The sequence below is a fragment of the Populus alba genome, chromosome 10 (genome assembly GCF_005239225.2).
Source record: "Populus alba chromosome 10, ASM523922v2, whole genome shotgun sequence".
Taxonomy (NCBI): domain Eukaryota; kingdom Viridiplantae; phylum Streptophyta; class Magnoliopsida; order Malpighiales; family Salicaceae; genus Populus; species Populus alba.
In genome coordinates, this window is record NC_133293.1 from 6,634,343 (window position 1) to 6,652,634 (window position 18,292).

The 18,292-nt window shown below is 32.8% G+C and overlaps 2 protein-coding genes across 2 annotated transcripts; one reads left to right on the forward strand and one right to left on the reverse strand.

Annotated features, from left to right (window-relative positions):
- Positions 1–2,013: 2,013 nt before the first annotated feature.
- On the forward strand, positions 2,014–5,578 carry LOC118045371 (F-box protein At1g70590). Its single transcript, XM_035053975.2, has 5 exons — positions 2,014–2,745; positions 3,101–3,234; positions 3,321–3,503; positions 4,075–4,243; positions 4,922–5,578. Exons 1-4 carry the CDS (start codon positions 2,202–2,204, stop codon positions 4,240–4,242), a joined length of 1,029 nt encoding a protein of 342 aa, XP_034909866.1. The 5' UTR covers positions 2,014–2,201; the 3' UTR covers position 4,243; positions 4,922–5,578.
- A 1,625-nt stretch (positions 5,579–7,203) lies between these two features.
- LOC118045372 (uncharacterized) lies at positions 7,204–9,432 on the reverse strand. The gene has a single exon (XM_035053976.2). The coding sequence runs from the start codon at positions 9,265–9,267 to the stop codon at positions 7,435–7,437; it is 1,833 nt and encodes a 610-aa protein (XP_034909867.1). The 5' UTR covers positions 9,268–9,432; the 3' UTR covers positions 7,204–7,434.
- Between the last annotated feature and the right edge of the window lie 8,860 nt (positions 9,433–18,292).

The following is an 18,292-nucleotide window of genomic DNA, read 5'->3' on the forward strand; positions in this document are numbered from 1 at the left end:
AACCTTCTGGTATGGAAGATATGCCCAGATGATAGAAAACTCATTTTGTAAAATACAAGGATGAGATTATGGATAGTTCTTATATATGATGGGATCTATATAGTCACGAATCAAGATTTTTTAAATGAAAGGGCAAGTTATTAATAAATAATTGATATTATATGTTATATAGGCATGTGTTATATAGAGAAATCAATTTGAAATATATGTACTAACTCATATCAAATAAATTTAATTTAAAAATACTTTTAAAAATAAAAAAAATTACATTATAATTATTCTTTTTAATTTTTTTATATATTTTAAAACCATTTCATAGTGACTTCATTATCAATCTTGTCGAATACATTTTTGTCAATGTATATAATCAAATTGTCATTCATCCATTTATCTTCCATCCTATTTTGCAATCTACTCTTGACAGCATGCATGACATAAAAAACTCTTTCCACTGTAGCAGTTACAACCTGCAACTAGTAGAAGTAATAACAATTTGATAAGGAAATTCTTCTTTATTTTTATCATTTTCTCCGCAAGACTAGCAATACCTTCAATACCAGAGAACTCGTCATCACGGCATAAATAAATAATATACGTATCAAGTTGGTGACTAAGTACTATAAGGTCCACTATAAATTAAGAATTCAATGGGATAAAAAAAGAGCAAATGAATAAGCTTTTTTTTGTTGAAAATAGAGAAAGAATTGCTTGAGTTTAAACATGCCACACAAATAAGTAACTTTGTACTTGTCTCAGTGAAACGATCATCAAACTTATTAAGTTGCATATAATGATATTGTGAAATAATTCATAACAAAAATGGTATAAGTTTGTAATCCCTTGAGATTTTCGGTTTGAACGACCACTGAGCTTTTATATTACAAAGAAACTAACAAATCAAAGTATCAAACATAGAAAGTTTGGATGGTATAATCACAAACCACATAAGTAGCAACAAAAGGTTATCTCTCACTCTCTGAATATTTCCGGTTTCCTTCTTTCTATGTGTTGATTAGTTTTTATTTTTCCATTGAACAAAATCATTACATATCCCTTTACTTCTCTATTTGTTAAACATAAATAAAATAAAGATTTGAGGCAACCGGCTTATAATTCAAATACCAGAAGCATTTTTCAATGGATTCAAAATAAAATTTTTTTACTTTGAGCTTTGAGAGGAGAGAATGCAAACAATCACAGTAAAGCACATTAATATGCTGTCTCTTAACTCTTTACCTTTTGCAAAATATGACTTAAGCTATTATATTAATATTTTAATTTATAAGTTATTTAAAAAAAAAAAAAGTTAAGGGGATAGTTGCCCCTTTATTCCCCAATGTAGCTCCGTCCCTGGATCTATATACTCATTAATTTATTATCAAGGAGAACATGTCTATTTTTTATTATTTTATGGAAAATACTAGATTGAAAATAGAAGATAAATAAATACTTTTTTATTGTAAAAAAAATAATTATGTAATCTATAGTATTAAATTGAAGATACAATCAACATTTATTAAACCTACTTAGTTAAAGACTCGAGTTATAGGTTGGATAGATTAATTGGGTCAATTAAAATGATATTGTTTTAAATTTTTATTTTTAAATAATATTATTTTGAATGTTTTAAAAAAATTACTAGATCATAAAGTGACTTATCAAATTAATTATGTCAACTTTAAATTTTTTTTTTTTTATAAACCAACATAAGTTAGAAGCTGAGTCGAGTTGATATGCTAGACCAAGCCAGATTTAATAAGTGTGTGGATAGAACGCAAAGAGATAAATATTTTTTTATAATAAGAAATTCACATATTAAATTATATTTGTCTAGTGCATTTGATACAAATTGTGACATGTGGTGTGACTTCAAAAGAAGTTCTGGAATGGGCTTAGTTGTCATGGACAAAGTCCGTCAGTATTGTAGTTTGCGTCATTTATGGATCCAGGCCTTTTGTTTGGTTGGGCTTGGCCTTTTAGGTGATGAAACAAATACAAATCTTTTTCTGAGGTTCTAATTCTATCATAAACACAAGAAAAAGGATATTCGAGAACGTAACTTCCCCCGGAGCTCAACGGCCCCACTTGATCAATGACGTAGCTTATGAAACGGCCCTCGTATCTACTCTACTTAAACCGTAACGGCGTTTCTCGGTGTTCTGTTCCTTTCCAGCAGAAATCTGGAGCCCGTTTCACTGTTCATGCTCACCACTCCACCGAAGAAGATGAAGCAGAGTACCTGGCCTGGTCGATCAGACGGCTCTCGTTTCAAATCGCTCCCGGTCAAACACCAATTCCATCAATCAGAGTTCAAATCTACCTCCAAATTCTGGTCAACATCATCATCTTCTCGGCAAATAAGATCATCAGATGGTGATTTCTCGAAACTTCCCTTCGATGTACTAACCAAAATAGCGGCATCGTTCACGCTGCCTGATTTGCAAGCGGCGTCGTTGGCGTGCAAGTCATGGAGCGAAGGGCTTCGGCCGTTGAGAGAAGCGATGTTGTTCTTAAAATGGGGAAAGCGGTTCAAGCATGGGCGAGGAGGTGTGCGCCCTAATTTGAACAAGGCTCTCGAATCCTTTTTAAAAGGTGCGGCTCGTGGGTCCACCCTCGCTATGGTTGATGCTGGTCTTCTTTACTGGGAAATTGGCGACAAAGACAAGGCAATTGCCCTTTATGAGAAGGCTGCTAAGCTTGGAGACCGCTCTGGACAGTGTAATCTTGGACTTGCTTACTTGCAAGGTATCTAATTCTTAATTTCTTTTCTATTCATTTTCCCTTTGTTTCTGTTTTGTGCAATGCAAAGGGAGCAAAAAAATTGTAGAAAAGTTGGAAAAGGTGCTAAATTGAGTTGTCAAATATTCGTTTGAAAGGGAGCGAGTGGCTCTCTTGATTGATTGATTCCGGATAATATCTAGTCATGACATGAACGTACTTTGTAGTTTTAATCGCTTTTAAAATAACCCAGAAAGGGAAAAACATTGATAACAATAATAAATAAATAAATAAAAAGGTTTGGCTAGTAGCTTCCAACAAAGCAAAATCTGGTCATGAGTTGCTAGTCATGTGCTTGTTATGATTATTATTGTATGTGCAGCTGAACCTTCGAAACGTAAGGAAGCAGCAAAATGGTTATTTCAGGCTTCAAAATCTGGTCATGTTCGAGCTCAATACCAATTCGCACTTTGTTTACATCAAGGTAGTGGGGTGAATTGTAATCTACAAGAGGCTGTAAGGATCTCTCTTCTTGTCCTTCTACCATAAATTTGTGGATTGGCCTGTTCACTTCAGAAGTAGTGAGCTTTTCTCTCATGCAGGCTAGGTGGTATCTAAAAGCGGCTGAAGGTGGATATGTGCGTGCAATGTACAATGTTGCATTGTGTTACTCTGTTGGGGAAGGTTTAGCTCAGAGTCATCGACTAGCAAGAAAATGGATGAAGCGGGCAGCGGATCGTGGTCATAGTAAAGCTCAGTTTGAGCATGGACTTGGACTCTTTTCTGTATGTTATTGCTGATTTAACCTATATTTATTTGAATTGCAGGACAGGCAGTGGATAAAGTAAATTAATTTAATTTGTTCTCTGAAAGGTTGCATTAAGGTGGAGATTATAACAAATGTGGATGGGAAGGGCATAGTTGAGAGAGCAGGATACTTGCACATTTGACTTGCATGTCTTTTTTGCATTCTCCCTTTTTTCCAAGGATGCCCACCTGGCATTGTGTTTGTTTGGACTCGTGTTTTTGAGTTGTGATCTTTTGCTTGCTTTCATCTTTTTGGTCTTCTTTGTTTTTTTTTCATGTGGAAACCTGTGATTCGGAAAAGAATGAGGATTGGTGCTTTGTCGAAATACAAGTTGCCAACTACCCAAGCATAACTTTGCAATCCACCCTAAGAAAGCTAAAACCCATTGTCAAAGCCCCATGGCATCTTTAGAGGTCACGTGGGATGGGGCTAATGGTTCAACGGTTTCTTTCCCCATCATATCTGCAACTTAGATATGAACTATGCAGATAGCACTTCTATATTACCTTTTGGCCTGTTTAAGGATCTTATGGTGATATTTTGGACAGGAAGGAGAGCAGTTGAAAGCTGTAGTTTATCTGGAACTTGCCACTCGTGCTGGTGAAACAGCAGCAGCTCATGTCAAGAATGTAATATTACAACAACTATCAGCAACTTCACGTGATCGTGTCATGAATCTTGCTGATAATTGGCGTGCTTTACCTTCATCTCGCTGAGGTAATCATCCGGGTCTGTAAATCTTTGAATTATAGGCTTTCCCTTCACTTACATGCTTTACAAGAACTTGTCCTTATGCCCTTGATCATGAAATGTCATTCTATTTGTGGCATACTATAAATTTATTGGCTGTAGACCACTGTATTGGAGACATAGGCTGTTTGCATTTCAATATTCTGTAATTGAAAAGGAATAATAAACTCACAAGATTTTTTCTGGAGTCCCATGAGCAATTAGAGAATCTAACTGTATGCTTTCCCTAAAACGAACAGGGAAGGTTTTGCAATAGCAAATTGTTGTTCTCAGGCCCTCGCAATTTAAAATAAGTGGCAGCATAAATGCAACAATCACACTAATTGGCTAAACATTACAGTTGCTTATTTCAGCATCAAAGGTATATAAAAAAGTTAAATTGAGAGTACAAAGGATTAATTAATTAATTAGATACCATGTCTTGAATCCTTCTAAATTTTGATTTTTGATTTTGATTTTTCATTATATATCTCGTTAGTACTTTCAATCGAATAGATTGGAGATTTGTTTTAGTACACTTAAATTCTAATCATAAATAGACACCTTTTGTTTATATTTGCAAGAATTACTGGTTAATATAAGACGCCTCAATGTGTGCGTCTGGATGAGCTTCTCGGTTGACTAATTGTTTGACTGGCTTTGCAGGTCAGGATAATCTCATGGCCTATTGGTTGCAAGACATAAATTTAAAAATCCCAAGGTCAAAATTAGTGGCATTATCGAACTATGCAGACAAATTTCAGCCTGTGCTCGGATCTCTCGGCACACTTCCTCTCCATTTTTTTGCTGTTTTCTTTGGTGAAGAGGGAAAACATTGGCATGATACCATGGAGAGCAATTATGCCATGGAGCGTGGTTAAAATCTCATCTCGGCTGCTTGCTCTTTCATCCTTTTGTTGTTCGGGTATGACCATTCATGAGACGAAGTCCTGGTTAGCGGTCACCTTTGATAATTTTGGAAGGTTATGGCTACGAAGAGAGTGTGGAATGGTTCATAGTTGTGCATGGTGGTGCTCCTTGTTAATGTTAAGTAAACTGCTATGTGCTGTGCCACTAAGTTCTGGGAGTGTGGGGCTTGCGCTATTCTTCTGGTCATCGTGATGACCACAAAGAAGATTGGAGAAAAATAATGTCGTCTTAGTGGGGAGTGCAACCAGGATTATAAAATTATCGTGGGAGTCCAATTAGAGAAGTTCTGTTGTAGTAGTAGATAGCATTGTCGTCTATGGACAACGCATGTTTAGGAGTGTGATTACTTATACTGGAAAATATATTAAAATAATATTATTTTTATTTTTAAAATTTTTTAAATATAAACACATCAAAATAATATAAAAAAAGTAATGAAATATTAATTTAAATCATAAAAAAATAAAAAAATTTAAATTTTTTTTAAGAGTTATTAAATTGTAATAATAAACAGAGCTTAAATGTTCATGCCTCATGGATGTTAAATCATTTCTACAGCATAACATTCTTTTATTCATGCAATCAAGTTGCTTTTCAGACCATGTTTATCTATACATTGAAAAGGCATACATTGATGGTGAATTCACAAGCATTTTTTTCTTTGCTTAATTACGTGACTCTTTTCAATTTGATTGTTTTGCATTGATTCGATTGGAGGGTATTTGAGGTTTCAAAAACATATGCTAACATTGTCTTTGCGCTCGGTCTTATAAGTCTTTTTTTTTTTTTTTCATTTTTCTATATAAAAAATTAAAACTAAAAAGGACTGAAATTGACATTGAGAAAGCGATGTGGATTTTTTTTATTTGCCACTGTTTTGTAAGTGTTTTTTTTTTTCAATTTTTTGACTAGGGTTTTATTAAAAAATAATTTGGATCCTGTCAAATCTTGACTTTTAGGTGCAAAAGCTCCTTTCGTTTATGCTTTAATCCTTAAATTCTAAAAAGAGAGAGAACCACTGTCAAATGGTTTAGGAGAGAGAAATTGTTTAATTTTCCACATTTCAGACATCAAAATTCATATTCTTGATGTAGATGGGTTTTATTCAGCAAGATAAGTTTTATTAAGCTATATTTTTTTTTTTTATCTTTTATATTACAGATAAAGTGAGATCTGGGTCGAGGAGGAAGTTTTTGGTTCGTGTTGATTGATAATAGATAGGTGTTTTGAGAGTAAAGTTTTTTTTTTAGATTTTTTTGCAAAAAGATGTTGAAAATTTGAATTTGATGTGTAAAGAATCATTGCACAATTTTCAGCCACTCTTCGATTATTAATTTTTTTTAAAATTAGATAATATGTTGTCTAACATAACATATGAAGTATCGTCTGTTTTTTCAACAAAAATAAGATAGAAAAAAAAAATATTGGACCAGGCACGCGATTTATCTACACGTGCAGCCCGTTGTATGTGTATGTGCTCTTTTTACATAATTTAGATTTAAAAAAAAAAAAAACAAAATTGAGATTAACTAAACTAGAAGGGTTTCTCCATTTGCGAGACTCGGACACCTGAGAAGAATAAATACCATGCACTTGACAGAAACACATTCAAGAGCTCTCACTCCATCCACTAATGCATCCTGGGCGTCAGCAGATAGATATTTCCTCTTCGTTGCAGCATCATGTATGCTTGCTAATGAAACAAGGAGTAATCAAACAAATGATAGCTGCTGTTCTCAAGCCATTTCATCCTCGGAGACTAACTTAAGTTGTTGAAGGCTGAAGAGGTTAAGGGCTTCAAACTGACTAAATATCAAGAAATCATTTATGCCTCAAACGATCCAAGGAACACAGGTTTTAGTCTCGACAGTGTAACTTTTTTTGCCTCCATCAGTAGCAATCCAATACTGTAAAGGAAGGGGGAAACAAAACCCAGGAAGGAACGCAAAGCAGGTTTTATGCGAACAAGAAACCATATTGATGGATAAAAAGGGGATCAACTTAGAAAAGGGACTAGGTAAATTTATAACTAATTTGATATATTTGTAAGGCATGAACAAATTGTATTAATTACCAATAATATCCAGAAAACTCTGCTATGATGACTTGTTTCTGTGTTTCTAAAGGAACCAACTCTGTTTCTGTACTCTGAGTTTTCTAAAAGGGGAGTAGTAACCTGACCGAGCTATGAACAGTAGGATAGTTCTACCAAAAAGTATGGTGGATACCCTAACTCACAGATGTGGTGTTCAAGGCACATACAGCAGCCTTTGAGAATGCGTTCCGGCGTGATAGAGATTGATGTGATATATTGCCTTGTACACCAGTTCTTTCAAATCAGGAAGCTGTGCAAGCATTTTCTGGTCCACTCCCTCAAGAGCATTCAACACCCTAGCCTGTTCCAGAGCCTCGCTATTGCCAGCATGTAATGCAAGGTAACAGAGAAGAACCAACCCGTGAAACTGCGACGGTTCATTTCCCCTAAGCAATCTCATCAAAGGCGGTACACCACCGAACTCGATTATTGCCTTTGCATGCGCAACACAGAGAAAATTCTCAGGAGTAGCAAACTTCCCTAGTGCGATGGCAGCTTCAGCTGCCACTTCTTGGCTCCTGTTACTAAGGTGGGCAACCAGAGGACCAACTACTCGAGTCTCTCTAGCTGGGAAAGTCCTAGCCAATGAACCAATCGATCTTATAGCAGGAGCTTGTAGTTTAGGACTATCCAACTCTTTAACCACCCTCAAGAGCTGATCAACAACTGCCTTGGCAGCAGGGGAATTAGCCTTAAAAGCAGCACGTCTAAGGTCCGCGTTGGACTCAGCTGCAGCAGTTATCTCCATTATCGTCATCAAACAATTGAACTGCAACTCTCCCTCTCCCTTCTCAACCAATTTAGCCAAACAAAGAAGCCCTTTTGTTTCTGTTATCCTCTTACTGTTCAACACACTATCTCTGGCAAGCATCCACAAAGCCTCCGCACAACTAATTTTCAGCTTATGCTTAACTTCAGTACTCTCAATCTCCCTCTCTCTCCTATGATTACTCCCTCCCCTACTACTCCCCTCCGAACAATGAAAACTCGAAAAAGAACTCACATACGGGCGGTAATGGTGATTATTATTCGAATCAATTAACGTTTTTTTCTCCATTTCTTGGTTAATCTGAACAAGGGAATGAATACTCTGCTTACCCACAAAACTCTTTTGATCATCCATGAAGGTCTCGAAGGACAACAAAGTCACCAGCGGTCGAATCGCATTCTCCCTTGCAAAATCATCCTGAGCAATCGAATTGCACTCCGCCATTCTTGCCACCAAACGCGCCACCCAAGTTTGAACCCTCATTGGAGAATCCGCAAGCACTTTGACAATAATGGGAACGCCAGCTTTATCTAGAATAGCGCTCACCCTCTCCTCATCATTAGACAAGTGATAAAGCGAAGTGGCAGCAGCAATTTGAGCATCAGGTGAAGTAGTCTCACTTAAAAGCCTAAGGAAAGGGGGAACGCCCCCTTCTTCCACAATGATTTGCTTGTTTCTATCATTATCATGAGCAAGTGAGGCAAGCTGATTAGCAGCTTCAATTTTGTCAGGCAAAGGTCCCATGTGAATGGAGCTTATAGAGGACCAAACCCAAGCCAGAATCGGATCGTTGCTAGCAATGGGTGGAAGGGTTATCACAATCCCGGAGTTATCATTGTTGGAGTCCAGGATACTGGACAGCCATTTCATGTCACCAACCGAAGCTTCTAGGAGATTGATCACTTTCCGAAAATCGGTGGCGCTGATGATGGTGACGACACGGCGAAAGACGTTACGGCGCTTGCACTTGCGTACAAGGGTTAAAGCGCGCTCCATGTTCTTGCAGACCTCCGCGACTATGCGGCGAATGGGACGCTCGTAGAAGGATTGGGCAGAGCGGACCTGAGCACGAAGCTTCTCGACGATGGTGTCAACGTGCTTTCCCACGTGGTTGCACTCGGCCTTGAAGGATTCGGCCTCGTCGACGGCGGAGCGAACCCGTTCTGCTAGTAGGATCGCACAGGCGAGTTCCTCTTCGATTCGTTTCTCTTCAGCCATAAATAAACAGTGACTCAGTAACTGAGTCTTTGGATCGAATTGGGTGGCGTTTGTTTGGTTGATTGCCTCGCCTGAATTGAATAACTATCTCTTCTTTGGATGGGAGCTGGTAGTGGTGTGGGTTGGGGACGAAGACTATGATGACTTGCCTCTCTCTTTTCTTTACGTTTTTAGCTGTTAGATTTATCTTTTGAGTAAATTATAACGCGGTCCCTATAGTTTAATATAACTAATTAATTAGTACTTACAATGTCAGAATATGTATTTACTATTCTTAAAACTATTTAAGAGAATAATTGATTTCATTTTTTTCTTCCATTTGTTTTAAAAAAATATAATAAATAAAATAACATATGTAAAAATATCACAAAATAAACTTTGAAACAAAAAGCCAACTACATTGAGGATGATCAATGCTGATTGAGGGACGTTTTCATTATTAATAATACCATAGGGATTAATTAATTAATTTGGATAAGCGGCATGGACTAAGCTGTAATTAACTCTTTTTGGGCTTTTAAGCTGAGTTGGTTTATTCTTTAGTCGCATGTTTGTGTCCTTGTTCTTTTAGGTCTTCTTGGGAATTGTGTAAGGAGATGGTGTTGGAAAGCGCGTGGACTCAGATGCTGAGAGGGAGAGAAACGGGTCAATAGAGTCTTCGGATAGAACCGTCGTCGTTTGTGTCATCGAGCTGACCATTTGTCATTTGAAGGAAGGAAGTGGAATTGTGATGGCATTTGCTTGGAAGGAGCGTGTAAAGGGAAAGGGGAGTTTCTTCTTTTATTTACAACGTTTCATTCGTATTTATCCACTTTATTTTATTTATTTTTTAAGTTACTACTGTTACTATTACAAATGTTTTGTAGAAGCTGTTGATTAAGACTCATTGGAGAGATTAATTTGTAAAATTTTTTTAAAAGTATTTTTATTTAAAAATATATTAAAATAATATTTTTTATTTTTTAAAATTTTATTTTTAATATCATTACATTAAAAAATAAAAATATATATATATAAATATATATATTTTTTTTTTTAATCAAATACTGTTTTCCTTTCTTACATTAGGAAGTCGTAACTTGAAAAAAAGGAGAAAATAAGTTAAAGAATTGCTTCTTCTTTAACTTGGTGCCAAAGCTTTCCCACTTAACCTATGTAAAAAGAGTTTCCCTGGAGGAATCATGTTATGGCCATCTTATCATATAACTCTAATTGCTTGTTGGGAGTGGGTCAAACGGGTAGGATAGGGATGTCAATTCTATTCTTATTTCATCTAAAATGAGTCAAAATATTTTATATTAATTCAAAAAAAAAACAACACAGAATAATTTTTATTTCATTTTAAATCTTCATTCATTCCAGATTTTTTAGCTAAATTCTCTGGAAATGTTTCGGTTTCATTTCACACATGTTCCGTTTCGAACTCAAAAAGCCATTGAATCAAAATTGAAACCTAGGTTCAATTTAATTAATTAAACCACCTAAATATAAAAAAACTCTTTTTTATTACTATTTTCAATAACAATGATATTAATAATAATATTGAAAATTATTATTACTATTTTTATTAAAAATGATATTAATTTTTTAAAATTAGATTTATCACTAATATATATAGTTTATATTTATGTTGTTTTTTTTCAAGTTTATACTTTGTAGGAATTTGAGCAAACTAAGGGATATGCTTTTAGATTCCATTACCTTTGATAACATTGACCTAGCTTTATATTTAAAATATTTGTGTTAAAACATTTTAATTTCATAATATTTTGATATTTTGTTTAAGTTGAATTACTTTAAGTTAAAGATCTATTTAATCTTGACTATTTTGAAATATTTTAAATTTTAAAATTATATTTGTTTGACATTGTGTTTGTATTGCATAATTTATAATTAATTTATCTTGAATTTGAATTATGTTTGTTGAATATATATATATAAATAGTACAACCTCGAAACGGCACATTGAAACACTCCGAAAACTGAAACATTCATTCCAATTGAAAAAACAAAACACCTACTGAAAAGAAATTGACAAACTTCGGTGGGTTTAAAAAAATATATATTTTTTTTTATGTTTTTAGATTGTTTTGATATAATGATCATAGTTTTTAGACTCGGCCCGATCCAAGGCCCAGGTTCCAGGTTTTGACCAAGTCGCCCGAGTCAATTATTTTTTTTTAAATCAAAACAATGTCGTTTTAGTAAAAAAAACAAAAGCCAACGAGTTGCAACTATGTTTATGATCCAGGTCTTTCGAGGTCAACCCGTCGGGACAGCCGGGTCACTTCAGGTTTTTCTTCACTTGTTTTTTTTTCAACTTGGCCCGGTTTAACCTTGGATTGGCCGAGTCCTCAGTTGACCCACCGGCCCGGGTCGGGTTTTCAAAACTATGATACTGATGTTAAAAATAATTTTTTTAAAATAAAAAAATATATTATTTTAATACTTTTTCTAAAAAAATCTAAATAAAAAAACAACTATTATAATATTTCTAAACACCATTTAAGCACGGGAGAGACATTTTAGAATAAAGAATCTATTACTTTTGTTGTTCATGAGAAACCTTTTTTTTTTAAAAAAAAAAGAAACCGAGAGATTCATGCACCGTTAAAAATCATAGTTCTGTGAAATTGACGAAATAAAAGTTTGAAGATAATTTGGATTAAACTTATAGGATCGGGAGTCTCTTTGAAACACTTGATAGGAGGAGGAGGGTGTTTAGGAATAATTTAATATTACTAATTCATTTGTTTCCTTTTTTAATTCATATTTTGTCATGAATATTTAAAACTATTAGTATTAGTATTTATTTCATGTATTTAATTAATTAATATCATTGATTTTATATTACATTTGATTTTTTATTTCCTTTTTAATATAATTCAACGGCAAATGAAGTTTAATAAATATAGTCATTCTAAAAACACTTGTTAGCTTCTTTTTTTTAAAAAAAACTTAAAATATTTTTTTTCTGAACTAAACTCAAAAAAATACAATGTGCTGCCTTTGATTTTTCCTATGAATAGAACAATCTTAGGTTGAGAATTAGGAAATAATCCTAGGATCTAAACTACCCTCACTCCTTGTGAACATATTTCTGATGTTTAAAAGTGTAGTATAGGTTTTTTTAAAAAATATTTTTTTATTTAAAAATATATTGAAATAATATATATTTTAAAAAAAATATATTTAACACCAGCATATTAAAATAATTTAAAAAACATAAAAAAAAATTAATTTCAAACAAAACAAATTAAAACTTTTTAAAAACATTATTTAGAATACAATTTCAAACCACTCATTTCTTGACGAGGACAAAACTATCAGGGGATCGGATGGGATTTTCAAAGATAAGGAGTGGAGATCTAATTTCATCCACTTGTTTTTCTTAAGAAAACAATGGATTTGCTTTTTTTTTTTTCTTTGAAGAAAAATGTTTCCAAAACAAATGGGAGTTCTTTTGTCTCAAGCGACACCGTTCTAGGATTAGTGGATACAAGATAGTCTACGAGTTGATTTTTTATTATTTTTTTTTATTTTTTTGAGATTTTGAACACATCCATTCCTTTTGATCACAAATCGTTCACCAGTCAAAGTGGGGAATATTAGCCATAGTGGCATAGCACTCCTGCAAAATTGAGCCTCCATCGTTCCTTGCGTGAGCTTCTCGACCAACCCACTTGCATGACAACGCCTCTTCTTCTCATCTCTTCCCTTCAAATAATTATAAATCTACTTCTTTTCGAATGAAGAGATCCTCAGATAGACTTCTGCGTCCTCGAGGCCAATGCATGTGTTGAGGCCACGTCTTTTTTTATTTATTTTTTATTTTTTTCAGCTATTATTTTTATTCTCTACGTATAAAGACATGTTTAATAAATCATCTGCATTTTCAGTTCCTAGCAAATGGAGGACGTGACCACTTTTTTAAAACAACTGTACTCGAAAATAAGGAGAAAAAAAGAAGACAGAAAACTCAACAATGGACCACTGCATATTACTTGACATTTTAAGAATGTTAATTAATTATGTTTAAAATCACAGTCACGCTTAGCCTTGGAATTAAAAACCGACAATCAACCATCTAGGTGGTGGCCCAGTGGTAAGAGCTTGGGACCAAGAGACTTGTTCACTCTGTGGTCTCAGGTTCGAGTCCTAGGTTGCTCATATGATGGCCACTGGAGGCTTACATAGTCGTTAACTTCAGGGCCCGTGGAATTAGTCGAGGTGCACGCAAGCTGGCCCGGACATCCACGTTAAACTAAAAAAAAAAACCGACAATCAATCTGGATTCCAGGCATTAAATTAATCAATTAGCCTTGGAATTAGAGTATCATAGTTAACGGTTTTACTGGAAGAAATGTTTGTAGCAGTGTACGAATGTTATAAAAAAACTCACTAATAGAAACAGTTCATTTAAAAAACTCTTATCACTAATTTATGTTCAGTCGGTAATAAATATACCGATAGATTTATAGATAGATAAAGCACGCCACACAAAAACTTTTTTGTTTTTGTTGGTATCTTCATCGGTAAATTTAACATATCATTAATAGAAAAACATTGATGTTTTTATTTGTCTACTGGTATATCAATCGGTAAATATAACATATAACTCACAAAATACCATCTATAATTTCGTTGGTGAGTTAAGAGTAACAATGACATTTGCAATAATTTTTTTTCAACTTTCTCTGAAATATACCGACGAAGCTATTCCATCGATAACTCCGTCAATGATATTTTAAAAATATATTTTTTAAAAAAATAAAATTCAACAAAAGTAGAAAAATAATTAAAATAATATAAAAATCAAATATTTATTATAAATTTAGACATTTATACATTCAAATACAATAAATCTAAAATATAGGCGATGCTAGAGAAAGGGGAGGGGGAGGCTAGTTGTCACCGGGATCGCGGGGCTAATTAGGGGTTGCACATGAATCACTCATTTGTGATCTCATCTTTATTATCAATCAGCAGAGATCTTTATAATCAACAGTGAGTCGTTCACATTTATCATTAAGATAAGTTGTCTGAGCTTGTACTCGTTAGTCTAAAATCACTTTGAATTCCAGAGTTTAAGTGCTCAAAATCGATTGTGAGCATTCAAAAATTAATTGTGCGACTAGGCCTTTATTTTTTTTATTGCAACTTAGGACAACATGAAAAAGAATTTAGGAGACATGTCGTCCGATTTGCCCAAATTCCATCAACTGTGGTGACCGGAAAATCATGGTTCAAGTTTTTTTAACCTAAAACACCTTTGAAACCATTATAAATCTATCCATGATCTTAAAAAAAAAAAAAAAATCATCCAATAAACCAAAATCAACTCAAACAAAAAATCAATGCGAGCTTATATATGTTTTTTCATGAACTTTAAAGATAAAATTACATCCATTATGAACTCCCCTCATCAAATGAAACTATTTGACACAAACATTGACTGTTTTGATGGCATAAATCGGCGTCAATGATATTTTTCTTTCTTTATTGCTGAAATTTAGTGACCTCTCTATCCTCTTTCAACTAGGAACTAACAAATAACAAAAATAATTTTTTGTACCAAAATTGAATTAAAAAAAAATAAAGCACAAAAAATATTGTATAATTTGTGTTATTTTAAAAGTTAGAGGACCAAAGTATATCTTTCTCGGAATTTTTGGAACGCAACCCATGTTGGACACCTTTTTCATTTTAACATCTATTCTTCCAATCTCACCCTTGAATAAAAAAAGTTAAAAGCCATTGGCCTTAAATTATGATTAAATTGTCTAAAATAAAACTATGAAGACTAAGATGAATTGTCAAAAAATAAATAGGGTCATCTATAGTGAATATCCCACATGTTTTAGTATTTAACTAGTTATATGACCCGCACGATGCCGCATGTCATTTTTTTTTGCATAAAAAACATTAAAAAAATTAAGATTTAAAAGTCTTGGGTTTTTCTGCAAAGTTATACCCAAGAATCTTGGGTTTGACTACAACACCTAACCTAAGAGTAATATTAATAATAACATTAAACTTGCATGACCCAAATTTAAGTGAGCCTAGTTGCAATACCGGACCCAAGAATATTGGATGTGGGTCTAGCTATAAGGTCGTATCATAAAAATATGATAATTAAAAATAAAAAAACAAAGAAAAAACCAATAGGAAGAAAAAAGTAATGAAGAAAAAGAAAAAAAAATTGAATTAATTGGGTTAACTCTTTAAACCAGGTTATCCCGTAAAACCTGGAATTCACGCCATGAAAGTTTGATAACTAAATAAAAAAAAAATTTTTTTACCAAAATTAACTGGATTAACCCATCAAACCAAGTTAACCCGTCAAGCCTAGAATACGTGTCTGAAAATCTAATAATTAAATAAAAAGAAATTTAACATTAACAAACTAAACTAAATGAAAAAAATAAAAATCTGGGTTAACTCGTCAAACCAGGTTAACCTATTAAACCCGGGATTCATATTATGAAAATCTGATAACTAAATTAAAAAAAAATTAACATTATTAAACTAAATCAAACAAAAACAAATTCATTAAAAAAAACAAAAAATTGAAAATAAAAAGTTATATAATATAATATAATTATAATTATAATATATAATATATATATAATATATTAATAAGTGAAAGGCGTGAAGCTGTGCTTTCCCACGCCTTTTAGAGTTCTTTAATATAATATAATTTTTTTAGTATAAATGTACATATAATTTAAGTATGCAATACTAAGGAGAATTTCACCTCACAAATTACAAAAACGTGTGTGTATAACATATTCATATTCCAAAAATAAACAAGAGCCAACAAAAGAGAATTTTGGAGGTTCCATATGCACTCATAAATAAAGTAGATGGTGCCTTTAAGGATTTCACTGAGTGAACGTACTTGCGCTATGTAATGGATCGAATCAAAAGTTATTTTTAACGTGTAAAAAATATATAGGCGCTATTATTTTTTTAACATCAAAAAATATTTTAATTTTGAAACAAAAAATTCACCAATGTGTTTAATAAGATAAATTGATAATAACATGGACAAATAAACATTACAAATAATTATTAATGATAATCAAAAACTAAATCGACAAGTTAAGTGATAAATATAGATTAAAATATTTAATCTCGAGCGACGAAGAATTATTCGATTTTTCTTATTTAATTAGTTGTTAGTTTTTTTAACAAAAATAATAATTTATATTTTATTGAAACAAAATAAAATGCTTGATATGATTTAGCAAAGATAGATTTAGATTTTAGCATAAAACTTTCCTACCCTTCAATTTTATACTATTGAGCATAACTTCATATCAAACTGTTAGATTAAACTAAAAATTTTCCATAAGATTCTAAATGTATTTGTCTATATTAGGGTAAAAATTTTGGTGAGTTGAAGTTCAGGAAGACCTTGCTATATAGGTTATAACAAGTTGTATGAATTTTGTTGTTTATTTCCTTTTGATTTGTAGATTTTTTATTTGACAATGATCTCTTTCCTACAAGAATGTGACAACTTATTTTAAAAATTTTCTAATTCTTTAAGGATTTTTAATGGACTGCAATATAATTAATTTAAAAGGATAAACACTCTTTAATAGTTATACATGCATATAGGAAAACTAAAAAACACTTTCAATGAAAATTTTAAAATTAATTCCACAAAAGGATGGTAAGGTTAAGAGCAAGCCACTTGAGAGGAGAAATCAAGAGGGTACCAACAAGAGGAAACAGCCGGAGAGAAGAGAGCATGATGGCAATGAAAGAGAAGCCACTAGAAAGGAGAGTATAAAGTGTCACGTTAAGGCAAAACCCTAAACTTTTGTGTGTAGCTTAGCATAAATGTAATATTTTCAGATTTTAAGGTTATTAATGCATTTTGGGTCAAGTTTGGGCCGGGCAGAGCAGTATCTATAATTTACTTAAAACCCGATTTTTTCCTTCGAGTTTTATCCAAACCCAGTCGGGTTAAGAAAACCCTATCCATCAAGTCTATATCTATCAGATTTTGGTGGAATTACCATCCCTCAATGGCATGACGGGAATTGTATTGATGATTGTTTGCTGGCTTCGATCTATGTTGACTGTGCACTGGATGTGTTGAGATTTTATGGTTTGGATGCCTGTTGTGAACGGTGCTGGTGGTGGTGTTATTACTGATTGGGAAGACATGAGCTGAGCTGCGAGGTTTCTCCGGATTGTGTTCGCTGCCGGAGATCAAAGGACACGTGAAGAGGCTTTCCTTGCTTTGTCCTCGAATTGAATATTTGTACTGTTTTTTAGTGGAGGTGTTTGACCTTTAATTTCAGTTTTTCCAATCAAGACTACATAAGTAATTGATTTTGAGAGGACAAATAATTACGCTTTTTATATTTTTTATTTTAAAATATATTAAAATAATATTTTTTTATTTTTAATAAAATTATTTTTAACATGAAACGTTAAAATAATCTAAAACATAAATAACATATTAATTTAAAACAAAAATAAAATATAAAACTGAGTTTTTCTTTAGCCTAAATTTTTGACATAGTGATAATTATTTTCAAAAAATATATCAAACTTTTTATTTATTATTTTTAAAATTTATTTTTAATATCATCATATCACATCAAATCAATTCAAAAACACTAAAAAAAACATTACATGACTATTCCGTATATAAAAAAAAAATAAAAAAATAAAATACCACCACACACACACAACCTATCTACTTCAAGAATGATTAAAAATATAATAGCAATTGCTTTTCAAAAGTTTTTCTATCAAAATAATAATTTTTTTATTTTTTTAAAATTATTTTTAATACTAGAAAAAACAAAACTAAAAAAAATATATTTTTATATTACACCGCGTTTTCAAAAGTGTCTTCCTATCTATAAAAGAGACACCAACGGGCTAATATTGGTCATTTTGACTGCAGGCGGCAACAGCATATAGCATTCTGCTTGTTGCAGCACGCCAGTATCTGGATATGAAGTTACTCAAAGGCCAAAAAGGCACTAACAATGACATC

Coding starts and splice junctions, on each gene's coding strand:
- LOC118045371 (XM_035053975.2), top strand. CDS start 2,202: ATGCTCACCACTCCACCGAAGAAGATGAAGCAGAGTACCTGGCCTGGT. Junction 2,746..3,100: donor TGGACTTGCTTACTTGCAAG/GTATCTAATTCT, acceptor TTGTATGTGCAG/CTGAACCTTCGAAACGTAAG. Junction 3,235..3,320: donor ATTGTAATCTACAAGAGGCT/GTAAGGATCTCT, acceptor TCTCTCATGCAG/GCTAGGTGGTATCTAAAAGC.
- LOC118045372 (XM_035053976.2), bottom strand. CDS start 9,267: ATGGCTGAAGAGAAACGAATCGAAGAGGAACTCGCCTGTGCGATCCTA.